The sequence below is a fragment of the Gossypium raimondii genome, chromosome 10, assembly GCF_025698545.1.
Source record: "Gossypium raimondii isolate GPD5lz chromosome 10, ASM2569854v1, whole genome shotgun sequence".
In the NCBI taxonomy this organism is placed as follows: domain Eukaryota; kingdom Viridiplantae; phylum Streptophyta; class Magnoliopsida; order Malvales; family Malvaceae; genus Gossypium; species Gossypium raimondii.
In genome coordinates, this window is record NC_068574.1 from 60,964,647 (window position 1) to 60,984,140 (window position 19,494).

General features: G+C 33.0%; 3 protein-coding genes across 8 annotated transcripts in view; all 3 read right to left on the reverse strand.

Moving 5' to 3' along the window:
• Positions 1 to 19,494, reverse strand: part of LOC105784887 (probable LRR receptor-like serine/threonine-protein kinase At3g47570) — a 34,754-nt gene that overhangs the window by 12,354 nt on the left and 2,906 nt on the right. The window contains exon 1 of one of the 6 annotated variants that reach the window (XM_052621929.1): positions 2,343 to 4,244. The exons of 4 other annotated variants lie outside the window; for them this stretch is intronic. In XM_052621929.1, the coding sequence (XP_052477889.1) occupies positions 2,343 to 4,086 (1,744 nt within the window). In that variant the 5' untranslated portion in view covers positions 4,087 to 4,244. Of the gene's footprint in view, positions 1 to 2,342; positions 4,245 to 19,057; positions 19,467 to 19,494 lie in introns of those variants that run through there. One more of the 6 variants, XM_012599040.2, reaches the window with a different exon arrangement.
• Positions 470 to 12,827, reverse strand: LOC105776406 (probable LRR receptor-like serine/threonine-protein kinase At3g47570). Its single transcript, XM_052621932.1, has 3 exons — positions 10,864 to 12,827; positions 10,333 to 10,747; positions 470 to 733 (listed from the first exon to the last, which is right to left on the reverse strand). Exons 1-2 carry the CDS (start codon positions 12,818 to 12,820, stop codon positions 10,353 to 10,355), a joined length of 2,352 nt encoding a protein of 783 aa, XP_052477892.1. The 5' UTR covers positions 12,821 to 12,827; the 3' UTR covers positions 470 to 733; positions 10,333 to 10,352.
• LOC105775737 (heparanase-like protein 2) lies at positions 6,201 to 8,453 on the reverse strand. The gene is made up of 9 exons (XM_012598206.2): positions 8,244 to 8,453; positions 8,115 to 8,151; positions 7,819 to 8,005; positions 7,587 to 7,741; positions 7,266 to 7,499; positions 6,992 to 7,181; positions 6,784 to 6,909; positions 6,605 to 6,704; positions 6,201 to 6,527 (listed from the first exon to the last, which is right to left on the reverse strand). The coding sequence occupies exons 1-9, from the start codon at positions 8,451 to 8,453 to the stop codon at positions 6,201 to 6,203; spliced, it is 1,566 nt and encodes a 521-aa protein (XP_012453660.2).

Sequence of the window (19,494 nt, forward strand, 5' to 3'; positions counted from 1 at the left end):
GTAAAGCTTGTTTATCAGTGGCGTTTCCTCTAACTACAGGGTCTGCTAAACCAAGCAAGTTAAGACACTGGGAGTTGAAGCATGAGAGAAGAATTATAACTTCAACGTAAACAAGGAAAAAAGAGCTGGAAAGTTTCGAATGCCTTTTCAATAACTCCATCAACCTGAATCAATTTCTATACGTATTTCAAAGTGTTCTGTTGATCAACAAGAAACAAAGTGCAGTGTAAGTAGTTCCTCGACATTTCATAAATAGAAGCTTCTATTAATAAATCATGTAGAGACATTTTATAAGTCTCCCTTCAATCCAATAGAAAGGAAGTCTATATCATTTAATATGGATACAATAACTAAGAGTCTTAAATTTCAGTGATTTCTGACCACACTTAGATGTAAAATCACGTATATTCCATGTCAAACATTTGAATACATTCTTCCAAATTCGAGTAACATAAATAAAATCAAAGCATTTTGGCATTATCTCAAATTCTTATTTGATGAAGATCCAATAGTTTAAGAAGCACAGAGAAAAACAAAGCATTAATACAAAATACACTGAGAAATTATCATTGGAAAGCTATAAATATTGCATATTTATTCTCTTCTCTCAAAGCATAGTGCTTTTAGGTGAAATGTGGAGACCTGCTACCCAATTGAATGTGAACAAAAGATAAAATCCAACACTTTGACTGACCCAAGCCTCTCAACTTCATCCATACGACACCTTAGATACCTGCATGTTGAAAATAGGGTAATCTGTTTTACTTCTTCATATCATCTAAACATAACACTTAACTCCAAAAGTAGTGGAAATATGCCTTAAGTTATGGAATGATTCAATATTTTGCTAAGATAAGTAGTTATCTTACCTTTCGACTAAGCAATTTATTTAAGTTCGATCCTCACGAGGTAATCTAGTTGAATGAAGTTTGTCTTTAATAGAACAAAGCTTGGTAGCAACATCACTCATGTCAATCCGCTCATTGGGTGATTCAGCAGAACAAGCGAGTCCTATTTCGAATAGTGAATTCAAGCACTGAAGATACCTATCATTTCTAAAGTTGTTTACATTGGGAGTTCCTCGTCTCACTCTTTCTTGAACAAGAATAGGATCTGTAATCTCGATTATTCGTTCAGGCAGTGCTGCCTTAACAAAGTTGTGGAGACTTAAACCTTCTCTGAACCTTTCATCGATTGGCCTTTTTCCTGTAAACATCTCAAGCAGTAGGATGCCATAGCTATACACATCACCTTTTGTTGACAACTCGCTTCCCATGCCATATTCTACAATTAGTTCATCAAAATTACATATAGAAATAATTGCAGAGAGCATGAAAAATTGATATTAAACTATGTGATTTGCGTTTAAATTATGGAAGAAAATACTAAACTGAACATACCTGGAGGAGCATAACCAATAGTTCCTCTTAATCCAAGGGAGCTTGATTTATTAGCAGAATAGTTCAATCTGTCCGTAGAAAGGATTTTTGCTAAGCCGAAGTCACTTATATGACCAACCATTTCCTCATCAAGTAGAATATTGCTTGGCTTGAGGTCACAATGAATGATTGGTTCTTCACAATGATGGTGCAGATATTGGAGTGCATGAGCGACATCTATGGCCACACTTACTCTTTGGAAGAAGTTTAGGTTTCTCACCGTCTCTGGTCCATTCATGCCAATAAGTGGATGCAACCAGTCCTCCAAGCTTCCATTTTCCATGAACTCATAAACCAAGGCCTTAAAATCATTGCCTTGGTAATCGACTCCTGAAATAGCTGTTAGTACCTTGACAAGATTTCGATGTCGAATGTTCTTCAAGGCCTCGCATTCAGCCAGGAAACTCCTAGAAGCTCCACGATTCAGAAGATTAAGCACCTTTACTGCAATAACTGCTCCACTAGCTTCAAGAACTCCTTTGTATACAGAACCAAAGCTTCCTGAACCAACCAAATTCTGCGTGGAGAATCCATCCGTAGCCCTTACGATGCTTTGGTATGATAGTTGTAAAACTGAATTTTCTACGCTAGTTGCTGTTGCCTGTTTCTCTTTCTTCTTTCCAATCCACAAAATGAGGAGACAAGTAAAAGCCAGAGTCACTCCTAAAGTCACAACAATAATTGCAACTTTTAATCTAAGAGAATTGCTTGACGATGTTTTCAAGTTACATCTTAACATGTGTAATTCGGGGATGCCTCCACAGAGCTTACTGTTTCCCTCAACAAATGTTGCACTGGCATTCTTAAAGATTCCTCCACTTGGTATCACTCCTTCAAAATTATTGAAAGAGAGATTTAAGAACCTTAAAGCCCCAAATCTGACGAGAAATTCTGGAATCTCACCTGAAAGATTATTGTTGGATACGTCTAATGCCTCAAGTCCTCTCAGTGAACTCAAAGATGAAGGAATGGGTCCTTCAAAAAGATTTCCATCCAAATACAGTTTCTCTAGACTTACACAACTACCAAGGGTTTTTGGAAGCAAACCGGATAACCTATTTTGAGAAACATAGAGTTGACCTAGATTTTTCAAATTTTCTACTGCAACAGGAAGCTCACCAGTCAAATGGTTTGACGATAAGTCCAGAATTATGGACATGGATGAGACCCCAAGTAATTGAGGGGGTATAGGTCCACTAAGATTATTATAAGAAACAGTCAGTTCAAGCAAACTCTGGCATTTGCCTATACTTGGAGGAATGTTGCCCTGGAGATTGTTAAAATCTAAACCAACTATTGTTAACGCCGATAAATTTCCAATAGAATGGGGAATAGTCCCAGAGAGAAAATTAATATGAGCGAAAAATTTGTTTAGCTTTTGAAGCCTCCCAATCTCAAATGGTATGGGACCAGACATTTGGTTTTCTGATGCAAATAATACCTCCAAATTGACGAGATTACCAATCCCATCTGGGATTCTTCCCATTATTTTGTTCTCGTCTATTTCTAACCGTAAAAGGGTGTTGGAAAAATTGCTGACGCATTTAGGAAATACCCCTCCAAAATTATTGTCACTAATAAATAGAAATTCTAATTTGGTATTATTGACTAAAGTGCAGAGAAAGGTCAAGTCACCTTCTCTCCCATGTCCCAAACCGTTAACGGCAAGTTGAAGCGTAGATAGTTTATCCAACTTCTCCAAGGAAGGCACCTTTCCACTAAGTCTATTATCATTAAATTGAAGTACGTGTAGATTTGAGGCATTGGTTATTGAAATCGGGATTTGTCCGGAGATTTTATTTCCCCTTACAGAAAAGAACTCAACATATGGCATAGTGATCGCTAAGTCAGTATAAAGAGTACATTGAATCTTATTTTCACCAATATCAAAGAACCTAATATTGGAAAGATTGAACATTGCAACAGGAAGCGTACCAGAAATTGCATTTGCTGCCGCCAAAAAAATTGAAAGATTTGTTAGCCGTCCTAGAGTTTCAGGTATAATCCCATCTAATGCATTATATGTCAAGGCAAGTTCCTCCAAGGATGACAAATTACCCAATGAAGGTGGGATACTCCCTCTCAAACTGTTGTTGTAAAAACTCAAGACTTTCAAGTTTGACAAGAAACCCAGAAAAGAAGGTATTTCTCCTGTTAGTTGGTTGCTTCCCATACGAACTATTTTGAGCTTAGAACAAGAAGATAAATTGGGAGGAATTTCACCGCTTATGGAGTTGCTAGTCAGATCTAATATTTCCAGTCTCCTTAAATGACCAACCTCCTGAGGAATCTGGTTGTAGAAGCTATTGCCCGAAAGATTCAACTCCTTAAGGAAGCTCAAATTTCCAATGAATGGTGATAGAGATCCCGAGAGTTTCAGGAATTGCAGTTTCAACTTGTTGACCCTCTGATGCTTGTGACCGCATGTAACACCATGCCACTGACAGAAGTGAATGGAACTATTCCAGGACTCCATGACCCTAAGCTGATCATCAGTTATCTTGGCTTTGAACTGGAGTAATGCTTGTTGATCAGTGTCATTTCCTCTAACTAGAAGGGCTGTTGGAGTTTTTGAGAAAACTTGCTGTAAAAAGAAAACAAGGAAAAAAGAGCAGCATGCTTCAAAATGCTTTTTTGATAGCTCCATCAACTTGAATCGTGATGAGATTGATTTGTTTTGAGAGTGCTTGGTTCATCAACAAGAACTAGCATGCAATATAAGTAGGCTTCAAACTCTGGTATCTCCTGTCAATTGGTTCATGTTTTCCAGCTTTGAAAATCACATCACATGCCTCCGATTTTCTTGGGAATTTGAGCTAAATGCTTCCTTAAGGAATCTGGTTGTCGATGTTTTTTCTCCACAACTAAGTCAAAATTGATGTCCTAAATGCTTGACAACTGGCATGAAATTTTAATACTGTGATTGCTGTTGGTGTTAAGAACCAAGTGCAAGCAAGTTCAGCTCTGACTTGAGCAACAAGGCTCGAAACTTGCTGAAGAAACAAAACAGAATTCAAAACAGAAATGGAAAGTGAAAACAAAGAAAAATAGAGTATTGGATGATGAAACTTAATGAATTTCATTAAAAATGAACAATGGCTTAAAGCCAATACAAATACCAGACATGAATTTATGTGAATCGAATTTGTATTATGTTATCATCAAGTAAAAATGAATTTATTTATTACATTCGAAATAAAATTTATAAAATATCAAAATTATTTGAATTTGTTTTAGCTTGATCGACTGATATGATAGAATCTGAAAATATCCGAATTAAAAAAATCCTAACCTGGAATGGCTCGAGTTTGAGAATATCTAAGCCCGAACTAATTTGAATCCAAATACAGCCTGATTTGAGCCCGCTCGAATCCTCCCGTTTTCCACCTCATCATTTATGTTTTATTATTTCTTTTAACACATCTAAATTTTTTATGAATTTCAAATATAAAAATAAATTTAAATATATAAAAAATATTTTTATTTCCCTTTTCATAAGCGTAATAAAATAAAATAGAATGGCTGCCCCAGTTCTTGTATTGGGAGAAGACATTGCAAATGGTTTTTAGTAATGAATTTCAAAGTTTGCAACTTGGGAAATTATTTGGCAGTGACTGGCAACATGCGGATTCGGAGGCTCTGCGCCGAAAGGAGCTGTCTTTCATCAGCATTATTTAATTAGTATTAGAATAATAATTAATATGATTATTGTTATTGTTATTATTTAGTGTTTTATTATTCTTATAATTATATTGTAATTATTATAGCATTCCTTTATTTATTATTTATTATTTTAGTATTCTGCCCACATAGCCACTTCACACTATTTCATTATCATTACTTTCACTATTTCTATTTCTGTTTTACTGTTTGGGGTCGGAAAATTTTATTTTAAAACATTATGCTCCACATTTTTTCCAAATGCTTGACAATAACATCAATCGTATTTTTTTTCCCAGATTTCGCTGGAATTTCTTAAACAAAATGTTAAAATAAAACGTAGTCAGTAGACTTGACTGTAGCCAACAGAGAAGACAGAGAATTATTGTCATCTCCAACATCAGTTTTCCTATGGATATTATTATAAAATTTCAAAGTAAAGATGGAATAGGAAAGGCATCATCTTAAAATTATGATTTTCTTCCAATAATGTTTTGTTTAATACCATAATCAACTTCAACGAAAGCTCCTTTCAAAATCATATATATTAATTTGAATGCATCACAGTTGTAGGAATGAAGCCACAAAATAATTCTTTGTTTACAATCATAGCTCAAATAGTAGTAAATTGACCAACTCATACATGACTATTTTCTTCGCCTACCAGTAGTAACTTATTTTGATGGCAAGTCAGTAACACACATAGAGAAATATGAATGAGTTTCGAGGTAACAGGCCATCATACATGTCTGTTCCAACATTAATGTATTGTAAAATCTTCAGAAAATCTTTATTTATTTAAGAGTAAAATTTGTTTTCATTTACTGTTTATTTTTTTTTAAATTGTAAAAAAGGCAATGTAAAGACAAATTGTTCCTAAACATAATTATATATTAAATTAAAAATAAAAAGAAACGAATAGTAAAATAATAATAAAAGAATAATTTATTTTAATAAGAAGGAACAAATTAAAAAAATAATATGATAACCTAAATTGACCTAATGAACAAAATTAATAACTCTTGTAACTCAAAAACTAAAAATCCTAAATTTGCCTAATGAATCAAATCAATAAGTTTTGACCCTAAAAGAAATAAAATCTTAAGAACATGCAGGTGCATTGAAATCTCTTATGGTTACAAATGCAATTGAATGAGCAGCGATGCTAATGGGTTTCAAACCATCCACAAGCTTCGGCTTCAACTCTGGTATCTCCAACGAGTCTGAAAGTTCCAATGGTGTTCCGTTTAGCAATACAATACTGCTTAAGATGTTCCCATCTTTTGGAGTCAAATGATACTCTTCTCGCTTTTTATGTCCTTTAAATTCAAAATTTGGACTCCCACCATTTAAATTTAGATCATGGAAAAGATCAATTTCAAATGAGGTATTCTTCGATAAGTTGATGAAAACAAAAGAAACCCCGGGCTGCAACCAAACAAAAATTTAGGAAATAAAAAATTAAAATTAAAATTAATTGAGTCAACCAAAATAATAATAATTACCTCCTTTTTGGCACAATGAGAGTATACACGTAAATATGGAGAACCCTTATGCGTGACGGAAAGAACTTTACTCCCCATAACTCTATGCCACAAAAGTGCACTGCAAAAGATATTTTAACAAATGAAATTAAAACAAATGAATTTAACAACAAATACGGTGGAAAATATATGAAAGATACCCATAATAATCTGGATTGGGAACAAATGTGGTAGTGTTAAGAAGAGCATAATTGCCCCCGATCAAAGCTTGTCTGCAATAAACTTTGTGGTTATAAACTGATGTCATTCCCAATTGGTCCAAGTACCTGTTGGAGTCATAAGTTAATCATTAGATTTTAATAGGGCCTTAAAAATAATCAACTAATAAAAGATTTGAAAAACACTTACCAAAAGCCAAATGCAAATGTATAAGACACTAATTGGCCACCACTGTTATAAGCTCCACCCGATTCACTAACCCATGCACCAGACCATGGTGCAAATTTGACAATAGCATTTGAAACATCTTTAAATGTCTGAGCAATTTGGGTCAAGAAAAATGGATCTTGGACACGACGAACCACATCTGGGTTATTACCTGCATTAATCATCAATAATGTTAAACAAATCATGGAACAACAATAAATAATAATAATATTTTAATTGATATATAGATAGATACCAGGTCCGAGATTATAAATATGATGTGTAACTCCATCAATAACGTCATGTCCTGAAGCATCCAAAAAAGTATCGAACCATTTCTTGTCATAGAAACCTCCCGGGCCTAAAACCTTAGGTTGAGTTTTTGGATTTGGATACATCTCTTTTACAAGATTTTTAAGTGTTGCCATATCTTTTGCATATTGTTTAGCTTCAATCCTAGCACTAACTCCAACTCCACACAATTCATTTCCTAAAAAAAAAGAAAATCGCATATGATGAGAGTCAATCATATATAAACTAATCTAAAAACATAAAAATATTGATATTAATCAAATACCTAATTCATAAGAGTCAATTTTATATCCTTTGGAAATTGTATAACTCATGAGATCCCGAGCATTATGTGAATACCAATCACCAACCCAAAGAGTCTTTTCAGTTTCGGACTCTTTTCTTCCGATAAGAGCATTTAAACCAAATGTAACTTTAGCTCTACAACATAAAAATAACATGAGTAGCTCACATCATAATTACTATTTTAAAATAACATAGTAGTCATAAATTTATACCGAGTTTGATTGAAAAACTCATTGAGTTCATCCCATCTCTTCATGTCAAGACATCCAATGGAGAAACCGAATAAGAAGCCCTTGTCTTGTTTTTGGAATGGTTGGCAATTCTCAATATTATTTCGAACGTTGTACACCACTTGATCTTGCAACGAACCTCCAACTCTAATTCTTAAAGGATGAAATGCTGAAACCATAATTTATTCACAAACATTAATTAGCATATTAGAAGCTGCTCATATCAGTAAAAAAAAACTAATAAACAAAACATTCATTAGAATAACTCCAATACTCACCTTTTACAGCCTTTTCAAGAATCTTGTTCTTCAAATCCTACAAATGGAATATATAATACAAAATAATAAACATCTAAGTAAACAAATAGTCTTGAATCAATATATACTAAAGAAATAAAATAAAATTACCAAATTAAAAAGTCCAGCTTGACCCCACGGACATTGATCATAATCACACTTGTTTGTAGGCCACCAATCAAGGGTAACACAAATAAAATCTTCATCGGTTTGAGCTATGGAAGTTGCTCCTTCAACCACAACTTCAACCTTTTCTGCCTTTGAGACCAAAAGACAGGACAAAAACACAACAAAAAACGTAATACTTTTGAAATTCATCATTGGAAAAATAAACAAACAAAACTTGAATAAATTGATATGATAAAATACGAATGAATCAATTGACTATTTATAGATCAATAATACATTTAGAAGTGAACTCAAATTGGTTAGAGTCATGATTAAATTGAAACAAATAAAAGAATTGTTTGTATTATAACTCTCAAAAGCAATAAGTAATATCAATAATTTGATTAGGATGAAAGTATTTTTGATTATTTTAACTAAAATTATCGTAAGGTTTGTATTTTATTTTAATTAAAATTGTCCAAATATAATAGAGTTTTAGTTGTGTTTTTCTTTTATCATAGAGTTTCAGTTGGATTTTATAGATGAGAAAAAGTTAAAATTGATTAGGGAAAGTACCGAAGGTTAGGGAGATTGATAAGTCAAATAAGAATAAATAAAAAATAAAAACACGTTGCGTCAGCGAAAACTCCAGTTCCTCCTGCATCCTTTGTAGTTTTCGGATTGGTTGAAATCTATTATCTGTCTTAATCCCTGTACTTGACGAAAATGTTGACGAAAATTACTATTGGTATTAATTATTAGACTAAGATTTTAACTTTTTAACTTTTTCTTAATATATTATTTAGTACCCGAGTCTGACACTTCTTTTACTGTGGTACTATGTTATTTTTTATTTAATCTTATATTTGTATTTAACAAAAGTTATATATTTTAGTATTCGTAGTTAACAAGATTAACTGCTAGTTTTTAATTTGACCACCCATATGTGATAGCCTTCTCCATTGAAGACTGGTGGTGTAGCAGGCGAGAAGCTTGATGAAACCATTGATTTTGAAGTTAAGTTGTAACAGGTCCCCTGAGATTACAGCTCTAGATACCAATTGTTGGTGTTAAAAACAAGTGCAAGCAAATTCAGCTTATAGCTTGAGCAACAAGGCTCGATGCTTGATGAGAAAACAACAGAATTTGAGACAAAAGAAAAACAAAGAAAATGGAGAATTTTTTGGAAGGAAAAATAATTGAATTCATTTAAAAATAAATAATGGCTTAATGCTAATACATAAACCAAGCACTAAGTTGTCAAAATCAGTGTGTGGTCACCTAATCAACACCTACTACCATTAATACATTGAAACTTGAAAACAAAGCTTGTACACTTAAAAAAAGCTAAGTTAACAGCTCAATCACTATCAAATTACATCAAACATTAACCTAACATAGTTCAAAATGAACTTGAATACATTTCATCAAACTATGGTTACAAAATGAATAAAAGAACAGCAGCTGCACTTGCTTCAGCAGCTTCTGCATGACTCAGTCTGCATAGCCTGCTTCTTGACTGCTCCTGGTGTTACATGTTGACCAAACTTCAACAATATCATTTAATATGGATACAAAAACAAAGAGTCTTAAATTTCAGTGATTACTACTACACTTGATGTAAAATCAAATATACAAACATTTGAATACATTCTTCCAAATTCGAGTAACATAAATAAATTCAAAGCATATTGGCGTTATCTCATATTCTTATTTGATGAGGATCCAATAGTTTAAGAAGCAAAGAGAAAAACAAAGCATTAATACAAAATACACTGAGAAATTATCAGTGGAAAGCTATAAATATTGCATATTTATTCTCTTTTCTCAAAGCATAGTGCTTTTAGGCGAAATGTGGAGACCTGCTAATACCCAATAGAATGTGAACAAAAGATAAAATCCAACACTTTGACTGACCCAAGCCTCTCAACTTCATCCATACGACACCTTATATACCTGCATGTGGAAAACAGGGTAATCTGTTTTACTTCTTCATATCATCTAAACATAACACTCATCTCCAAATGTAGTGGAAATATGCCTTAAGTAATGGAATGATTCAATATTTTGCTAAGATAAGAAGTTATCTCACCTTTCGACTAAGCAATTTATTTAAGTTGGAACCTCATGACGTAATCGAGTTGGATGAAACTTGTCTCTAATGGAACAAAGTTTGATAACAACATCACTCATGTCAATCCGCTCATTGGGTGATTCAGCAGAACAAGTGAGTCCTATTTCGAATAGTGAATTCAAGCACCGAAGATGTCTATCATTTCTTGAGTTTTTTACACCGGGAGTTCCTCGTGCGACTCTTTCTTCAACAAGAATAGGATCTGTAACCTCGACTATTCGTTCTGGCAGTGCTGCCTTAACAAAGTTGCGAAGACTTAAACCTTCTCTAAACCTTTCATCGGTCGGCCTTTTTCCTGTAAACATCTCAAGCAGTAGGATGCCATAGCTATACACATCACCTTTTGTTGACAACCCGCTTCCCATGCCATATTCTACAATTAGTTCATCAAAATTACATATAGTAATAATTGCAGAGAGCATGAAAAATTGATATTAAACTATGTGATTTGCTTTTAAATTATGGAAGAAAATACTAAAGTGAACATACCTGGAGGAGCATAACCAATAGTTCCTCTTAATCCAAGGGAGCTTGATTTATTAGCAGAATTGTTCAGTCTGTCCGTAGAAAGGATTTTTGCTAAGCCGAAGTCACTTATATGACCAACCATTTCCTCATCAAGTAGAATATTGCTTGGCTTGAGGTCACAATGAATGATTGGTTCTTCACAATGATGGTGCAGATATTCGAGTGCATGAGCAACATCCATGGCAACACTTACTCTTTGGAAGAAGTTTAGGTTTCTCACCGTCTCTGGTTCATTCATGCCAATAAGTGGATGCAACCAGTCTTCCAAGCTTCCATTTTCCATGAACTCATAAACCAAGGCTTTAAAATCCTTGCCTTGGTAATCTTCTCCTGAAATAGCTGTTAGTACCTTGACAAGATTTCGATGTCGAATGTTCTTCAAGGCCTCGCATTCAGCCAGGAAACTCCTAGAAGCTCCACGATTCAGAAGATTAAGCACCTTTACTGCAATAACTGCTCCACTAGCTTGAAGAACTCCTTTGTATACAGAACCAAAGCTTCCTGAACCAACCAAATTTTGCGTGGAGAATCCGTCCGTAGCCCTTACGATGCTTTGGTATGATAGTTGTAAAACTGAATTTTCTACGCTAGTTGTTGTTGCCTGTTTCTCTTTCTTCTTTCCAATCCACAAGATGAGGAGACAAGTAAAAGCCAGAGTCGCTCCTAAAGACCCAACAATAATTGCAACTTTTAATCTAAGAGAATTGCTTGATGATGTTTTCAAGTTACATCTTAACATGTGTAATTCGGGGATGCCTCCACAGAGCTTACTGTTTCCCTCAACAAATGTTGCACTGGCATTCTTAAAGATTCCTCCACTTGGTATCACTCCTTCAAAATTATTGAAAGAGAGATTTAAGTACCTTAAAGCCCCAAATCTGACAAGAAATTCTGGAATCTCACCTGAAAGATTATTGTTGGATAAGTCTAATGCCTCAAGTCCTCTCAGTGAACTCAAAGATGAAGGAATGGGTCCTTCAAAAAGATTTCCATCCAAATACAGTTTCTCTAGACTTACACAGCTACCAAGGGTTTTTGGAAGCAAACCGGATAACCTATTTTGAGAAACACGGAGTTGACCTAGATTTTTCAAATTTTCTACTGCAACAGGAAGCTCACCAGTCAAATAGTTTGACGATAAGTCTAGTATTATGGACATGGATGAGACCCCAAGTAATTGAGGGGGTATAGGTCCACTAAGATTATTATAAGAAACACTCAAGCCAAGCAAACTCTGGCATTTGCCTATACTTGGAGGAATGTTGCCCTGGAGATTGTTAAAATCTAAACCAACCATTGTTAACGCCGATAAATTTCCAAAAGAATGGGGAATAGTCCCGGACAGAAAATTAATATCAGCGAAAAATTTGTTTAGCTTTTGAAGCCTCCCAATATCAAATGGTATGGGACCTGACAGTTGGTTTTGTGATGCAAATAATACCTCCAAATTGACGAGATTACCAATCCCATCTGGGATTCTTCCCATTATTTTGTTCTCGTCTATTCCTAAACGTAAAAGGGTGTTGGAAAAATTGCTGACGCATTTAGGAAATGCCCCTCCAAAATTATTGTCGCTAATATATAGAAACTCTAGTTTGGTATTATTGACTAAAGTGCAAAGAAAGTTCAAGTCACCTTCTCTCCCATGCCCCAAACGGTTTACGGCAAGTTGAAGCGTAGATAGTTTATCCAACTTCTCCAAGGAAGGCACCTTTCCACTAAGTCTATTATCATTAAATTGAAGTACGTGTAGATTTGAGGCATTGGTTATTGAAATCGGGATTTGTCCGGAGATTTTATTTCCCCTTACAGAAAAGAACTCAACATATGGCATAGTGATCGCTAAGTCAGTATAAAGAGTAGCTTGAATCTTATTCTCACCAATATCAAAGAGCCTAATATTGGAAAGATTGAACATTGCAAGAGGAAGCGTACCAGAAATTGCATTTGCTGCTGCCAAAAAAATTGAAAGATTTGTTAGCCGTCCAAGAGTTTCAGGTATAATCCCATCTAATGCATTATATGTCAAGGCAAGTTCCTCCAAGGATGACAAGTTACCCAATGAAGGTGGGATACTCCCTATCAAACTGTTGTTGTAAAAACTCAAGACTTTCAAGTTTGACAGGAAACCCAGAAAAGCAGGTATTTCTCCTGTTAGCCGGTTACCTGCCATACGAACTATTGTGAGCTTAGAACAAGAAGATAAATTGGAAAGAATTTCACCACTTATGGAGTTGTTGGTCAGATATAATGTTTCCAGTCTCCTTAAACCAGCAATCGATTGAGGAATCTGGTTATAGAAGCTGTTGTTCATAAGATTCAACACCCTAAGGAAGCTCATATTTCCAATGTGTGGTGATAAAGATCCCGAGAGTTTGAGGGATTGTAGTTCCAATTTGGTGACTCTCTGATGCTTGCGACCGCATGTAACGCCATGCCATTGACAGAAGTGAATGGAACTATTCCACGACTCCATAACCTTGAGCTGATCACCAGTTATCTTGGCTTTGAAATCGAGTAAAGCTTGTTTATCAGTGGCGTTTCCACTAACTACAGGGTCTGCTAAACCAAACAAGTTAAGACACCGGAAGTTGAAGCATGAGAGAAGAATTATAACTTCAACGTAAACATGGAAAAAAGAGCTGGAAAGTTTTGAATGCTTTTTCAATAACTCCATCAACCTGAATCAATTTCTTAATTGATGAGATTGATATGTATTTCAAAGTGTTCTGTTGATCAACAAGAAATAAAGTGCAGTATAAATAGTTCCTCGACTTGGGGTTGGAAAATTTTATTTTAAAACATTACGCTCCACATTTTTTCCAAATGCTTGACAATAACATCAATCGTATTTTTTTTTTTTCAGATTCCGCTGGAATTTCTTTAAAAAAATGTTAAAATAAAACGTAGTCACTAGACTTGACTGTAGCCAACAGAGATGAGGTTTTCCTATGGATATTATTATAAAATTTCATGACGTAAAACCAAATTGAAAGCAAAGATGAGGTTAAAAAACCAGTCACGGTAAGTCTATAATGTATTGTTTTATGTAATGATCAACTTCAATGAAAGTGATACAAATTTACTCTAAAGTTTGATGATATGCAACCAATTATTAATTAATTTGCAACCAAATTGAAAGCAAAGATGGAATAGGAAAGCCATCATCTTAAAATTATGATTTTCTTCCAATAATGTTTGGTTTAATACCATAATCTAACTTCAATGAAAGCTCCTTTCAAAATGCATAAACTATTTAATTAAGCAACTTCAATTAAATATATTTACTTCACATCATTCGAAAATTAAGAAGGGATTATATAAAACTATAATTTAACGTTATCGTATCTCTTTAACATTATAAATTTCCTTTTCATCCTAATTTCCTATTTTTTGCTTAAAAAAGTAAATACGGAAAAACAATGGTGTCTGTTGACTTTTTGCTCGTTGATATGCACAAATTTATTGTAATTGCTACCATAATCATAAACCGCAAGTTCCAGTGTAAAATTATACAGAATATTCATGTCCCATTACCTGCAAATGATGTTAGGTCTTGAAATAAATATTGGACCACTTCTTTGCTAGGGTCCAATTGGGCCATTTCACAGTTGTAGGAATGCAGCCACAAAATAATTCTTTGTTTACAATCATAGCTCAAATATTAGTAAATTTTTAAGGGACTGGTACAAAGTTTGACCAACTCATAAATGACTATTTCTTCGTCTACCAGTAGTAACTTATTTTGATGGCGAGTCAGTAACACACATAGAGAAATATGAATGAGTTTCGAGGTAACAGGCCATCATACATGTCTGTTCCAACATTAATGTATTGTAAAATCTTCAGAAAATCTTTATTTATTTAAGAGTAAAATTTGTTTTCATTTACTGTTTTTTTTTAAATTGTAAAAAAGGCAATGGAAAGACAAATTGTTCCTAAACATAATTATATATTAAATTAAAAATAAAAAGAAACAAGTAGTAAAAGAATAAAAAAAGAATAATTTATTTTAATAAGAAGGAACAAATTAAAAATTAAAAAAATAATATAATAACCTAAATTGACCTAATGAATAAAATTAATAAATCTTGTAACTCAATAACCAAAAATTCTAAATTTGCCTAATGAATAAAATAAATAAATTTTGACCCTAAAAGAAATAAAATCTTAAGAACATGCAGGTGCATTGAAATCTCTTATGGTTACGAATGCGATTGAATGAGCAACGATGCTAATGGGTTTCAAACCATCCACAAGCTTCGGCTTCAACTCTGGTATCTCCAACGAGTCTGAAAGTTCCAGTGGTGTTCCGTTCAACAATACAATACTGCTTAAGATATTCCCATCTTTTGGAGTCAAATGATACTCTTCTCGTTTTTTGTGTCCTTTAAATTCAAAATTTGGACTCCCACCATTTAAATTTAGATCATGGAAAAGATCAATTTCAATTGAGGTATTCTTCGATAAGTTGATGAAAACAAAAGAAACCCCGGGCTGCAACCAAAAAAAATTTTAATAAATAAAAAATTAAATTTAAATTAATTGAGTCAACCAAAATAATAAAAATTACCTCCTTTTTGGCACAATGAGAGTATACACGTAAATACGGAGAACCCTTATGCATGACGGAAAGAACTTTACTCCCCATAACTCTATGCCACAAAAGTGCACTGCAAAAGATATTTTAACAAATGAAATTAACAACAAATGAAATTAACAACAGATACGGTGGAAAATATATGAAAGATACCCGTAATAATCTGGATTGGGAACAAATGTGGTAGTATTAAGAAGAGCATAATTGCCCCCAGTCAAAGCTTGTCTGCAATAAACTTTGTGGTTATAAACTGATGTCATTCCCAATTGGTCCAAGTACCTATTGGAGTCATAAGTTAATCATTAGATTTTAACAGGACCTTAAAAATAATCAACTAATAAAAGATTTGAAAAACACTTACCAAAAGCCAAATGCAAATGTATACGACACTAATTGGCCACCACTGTTATAAGCTCCACCCGATTCACTAACCCATGCACCAGACCATGGTGTAAATTTGTCAATAGCATTTGAAACATCTTTAAATGTTTGAGCAATTTGAGTCAAGAAAAATGGATCTTGGACACGACGAACCACATCTGGGTTATTACCTGCATTAATCATCAATAATGTTAAACAAATCATGGAACAACAATAAATAATAATAATAACATTTTTATTTATATATAGATAGATACCAGGTCCGAGATTATAAATATGATGTGTAACTCCATCAATAACGTCATGTCCTGAAGCATCCAAAAAAGTATCAAACCATTTCTTGTCATAGAAACCTCCCGGGCCTAAAACCTTAGGTTGAGTTTTTGGATTTGGATACATCTCTTTTACAAGATTTTTAAGTGTTGCCATATCTTTTGCATATTGTTTAGCTTCAATCCTAGCACTAACTCCAACTCCACACAATTCATTTCCTAAAAAAAATGAAAAGAAAATCACAAATGATGAGAGTCAATCATATATAAACTAATCTAAAACATAAAAATATTGATATTAATCAAATACCTAATTCATAAGAGTCAATTTTATATCCTTTGGAAATTGTATAACTCATGAGATCCCGAGCATTATGTGAATACCAATCACCAACCCAAAGAGTCTTTTCAGTTTCAGACTCTTTTCTTCCGATAAGAGCATTTAAACCAAATGTAACTTTAGCTCTACAACATAAAAATAAACATGAATAGCTCACATCATAATTATTATTTTAAAATAACATAGAAGTGATAAATTTATACCGAGTTTGATTGAAAAACTCATTGAGTTCATCCCATCTCTTCATGTCAAGACATCCAATGGAGAAACCGAATAAGAAGCCCTTGTCTTGTTTTTGGAATGGTTGGCAATTCTCAATATTATTTCGAACATTATACACCACTTGATCTTGCAACGAACCTCCAACTCTAATTCTTAAAGGATGAAATGCTGAAACCATAATTTATTCACCAACATTAATTAGCATATTAGAAGCTGCTCATATCAATAAATAAATAAATAAAACTAGTAAACAAAACATTCATTAGCATAACTCCAATACTCACCTTTTACAGCCTTTTCAAGAATCTTGTTCTTCAAATCCTACGAATGGAATATATAATACAAAATAATAAACATCTAAGTAAATACATAGTCTTAATCAATATATACTAAAGAAATAAAATAAAATTACCAAATTAAAAAGTCCAGCTTGACCCCACGGACATTGATCATAATCGCACTTGTTTGTAGGCCACCAATCAAGGGTAACACAAATAAAATCTTCATCGGTTTGAGCAATGGGAGTTGCTCCTTCAACCACAACTTCAACTTTTTCGGCCCTTGAGACCAAAAGACATGACAAAAACACGACAAAAAAAGTAATACTTTTGAAATTCATCATTAGAAAAATAAACAAACAAAACTTGAATAAATTGATATGATAAAATACGAATGAATCAATTGACTATTTATAGATCAATAATACACTTGGAAGTGAACTCAAATTGATTAGAGTCAAGATTAGATTGAAACAATTAAAAGAATTGTTTGTATTATAACTCTCGAAAGCAATAAGTAATATCAATAATTTGATTAGGATGAAAGTATTTTTTATTATTTTAACTAAAATTATCGTAAGGTTTGTATTTTATTTTAATTAAAATTGTCCAAATATGATAGAGTTTTAGTTGGGTTTTTCTTTTATCATAGAGTTTTAGTTTGATTTTATAGATGAGAAAAGTTAGAATTGATTAGGGAAAGTACCAAAGATTAGGGAGATTGATCAGTCAAATAAGAATAAAAAAAAATAAAAACACGTTGCGTCAGCGAAAACTCCAGTTCCTCCTGCATCCTTTGTAGTTTTCAGATTGGTCGAAATCTATTATCCGTCCCTATAGTTTGAAATTTTAATATTTCATCCCTGTACTTGAAATGCTAACTTAGCATGTGATTAGGCTTCTCTCATATATCTAGCATATAATTAATGAAAAATAAACATATTAAGTTAATAAAATTTGACGAAAATTACTAATGGTATTAATTATTAGACTAAGATTTTAAGTTTTAACTTTTCTTAATATATTATTTAATACCGAGTTTGACACTTTTTCTATTGTGGTACTATGTTATTTTTTATTCAATTTCGTATCTGTATTTAACAAAAGCTATATATATTTTTAGTATTCAAGGTAACAAGATTAACTGCTAGTTTTTAATTTGAGTTGATAAGATGAAAAAATAAAATGAATCTGAAATAAATATATGATTAGTCATAAATCTTTAAATAATTTATACATACTATTATTTAAGTTTTTGATTGAGTTTGTGTCATGAGTCAATTAAGCACCAATTTGGTTAGAGAAATTATGAAAATATTTTTCGTAATTAAAATAACGTATTGTATTCGAGAGTATTTTACTCTTTTCTTTTTAACAAAAACAATAAAATATATAATACATATGATGGGATTTTCAAACAAACTTTTACGTTTTAAATACGTGGTTCTCACACACATGCACGTGTGATAGAATTTCTAATATTTTTATTCAACAAGCAACCTTAATAAATTGTCACATGTCCTTTTTTTTGTAAACATGTATTTTTTTTTGCAATATTTTACAATATTACTTCACTAGTAGTGTACCGAATATTTTTTGAAATGAAAACACTGTTACAACCAAGGTTGTCCTGCAATGTTTGGTCAGTGACATGTTTTGTCATAAACTTGACATCATTATTTTAGATCTTATAACTCAACACACACATTCAAATCTTTAATTTCAACAATATAAAGTTCTATTGGCATGTTAAATTGCAATATTGATACAATAAGTAGTACACTCATAATTCGACATCATTATTAAGTCAACTTATTCGTATAAACCAAACAGTGGTTTCATTACTCGTTTTGTTAACTTATTTGCCTAAACAAAACATAAACAAACAGCACTTAGCCTGACCTCTCAAGTCCATTCTAATGGCACCATAGATACCTGCAACTTAAGAAAACAAGGAAATCTTTTTTACTACTTCATATCATCTAAAAGCGACATTCATCTCAAAATTAGTGATTAAATGATTGAGTATTTTGTTAAGATACAAAAATAATATTACCTGGTGATTGAGCAATATATTTAAGTTCCAATCTCAAAACGTAATCAAGTTGGATGAAGCTTGTCTCTAATGGTACAAAGCTTGGTAACAACATCACTCATGCCAATACGCTCATGCGGTGATTTCGAAGAACAAGTGAGTCCGATTTCAAATATTAAATTCAAGCATCGAAGATCTATATCACTCCCTAGGCTATTTTCATTGAAAGTTCCTCGTTTGATTCTTTCTTGAAGAAGAATGGGATCTATAATGTCAGTCACTCGTTCGGGCAAAGCTTCCTTAACTAAATTGTGAAGACTTAAACCTTCTTTGAACCCTTCATCGGTCGGCCTTTTCCCCGTAAACATCTCTAGCAAAAGAATACCAAAGCTATACACATCACCTTTCGTTGACAACTCGTTTCCCATGCCATATTCTACAATTAATTCATCACAAATTACTTA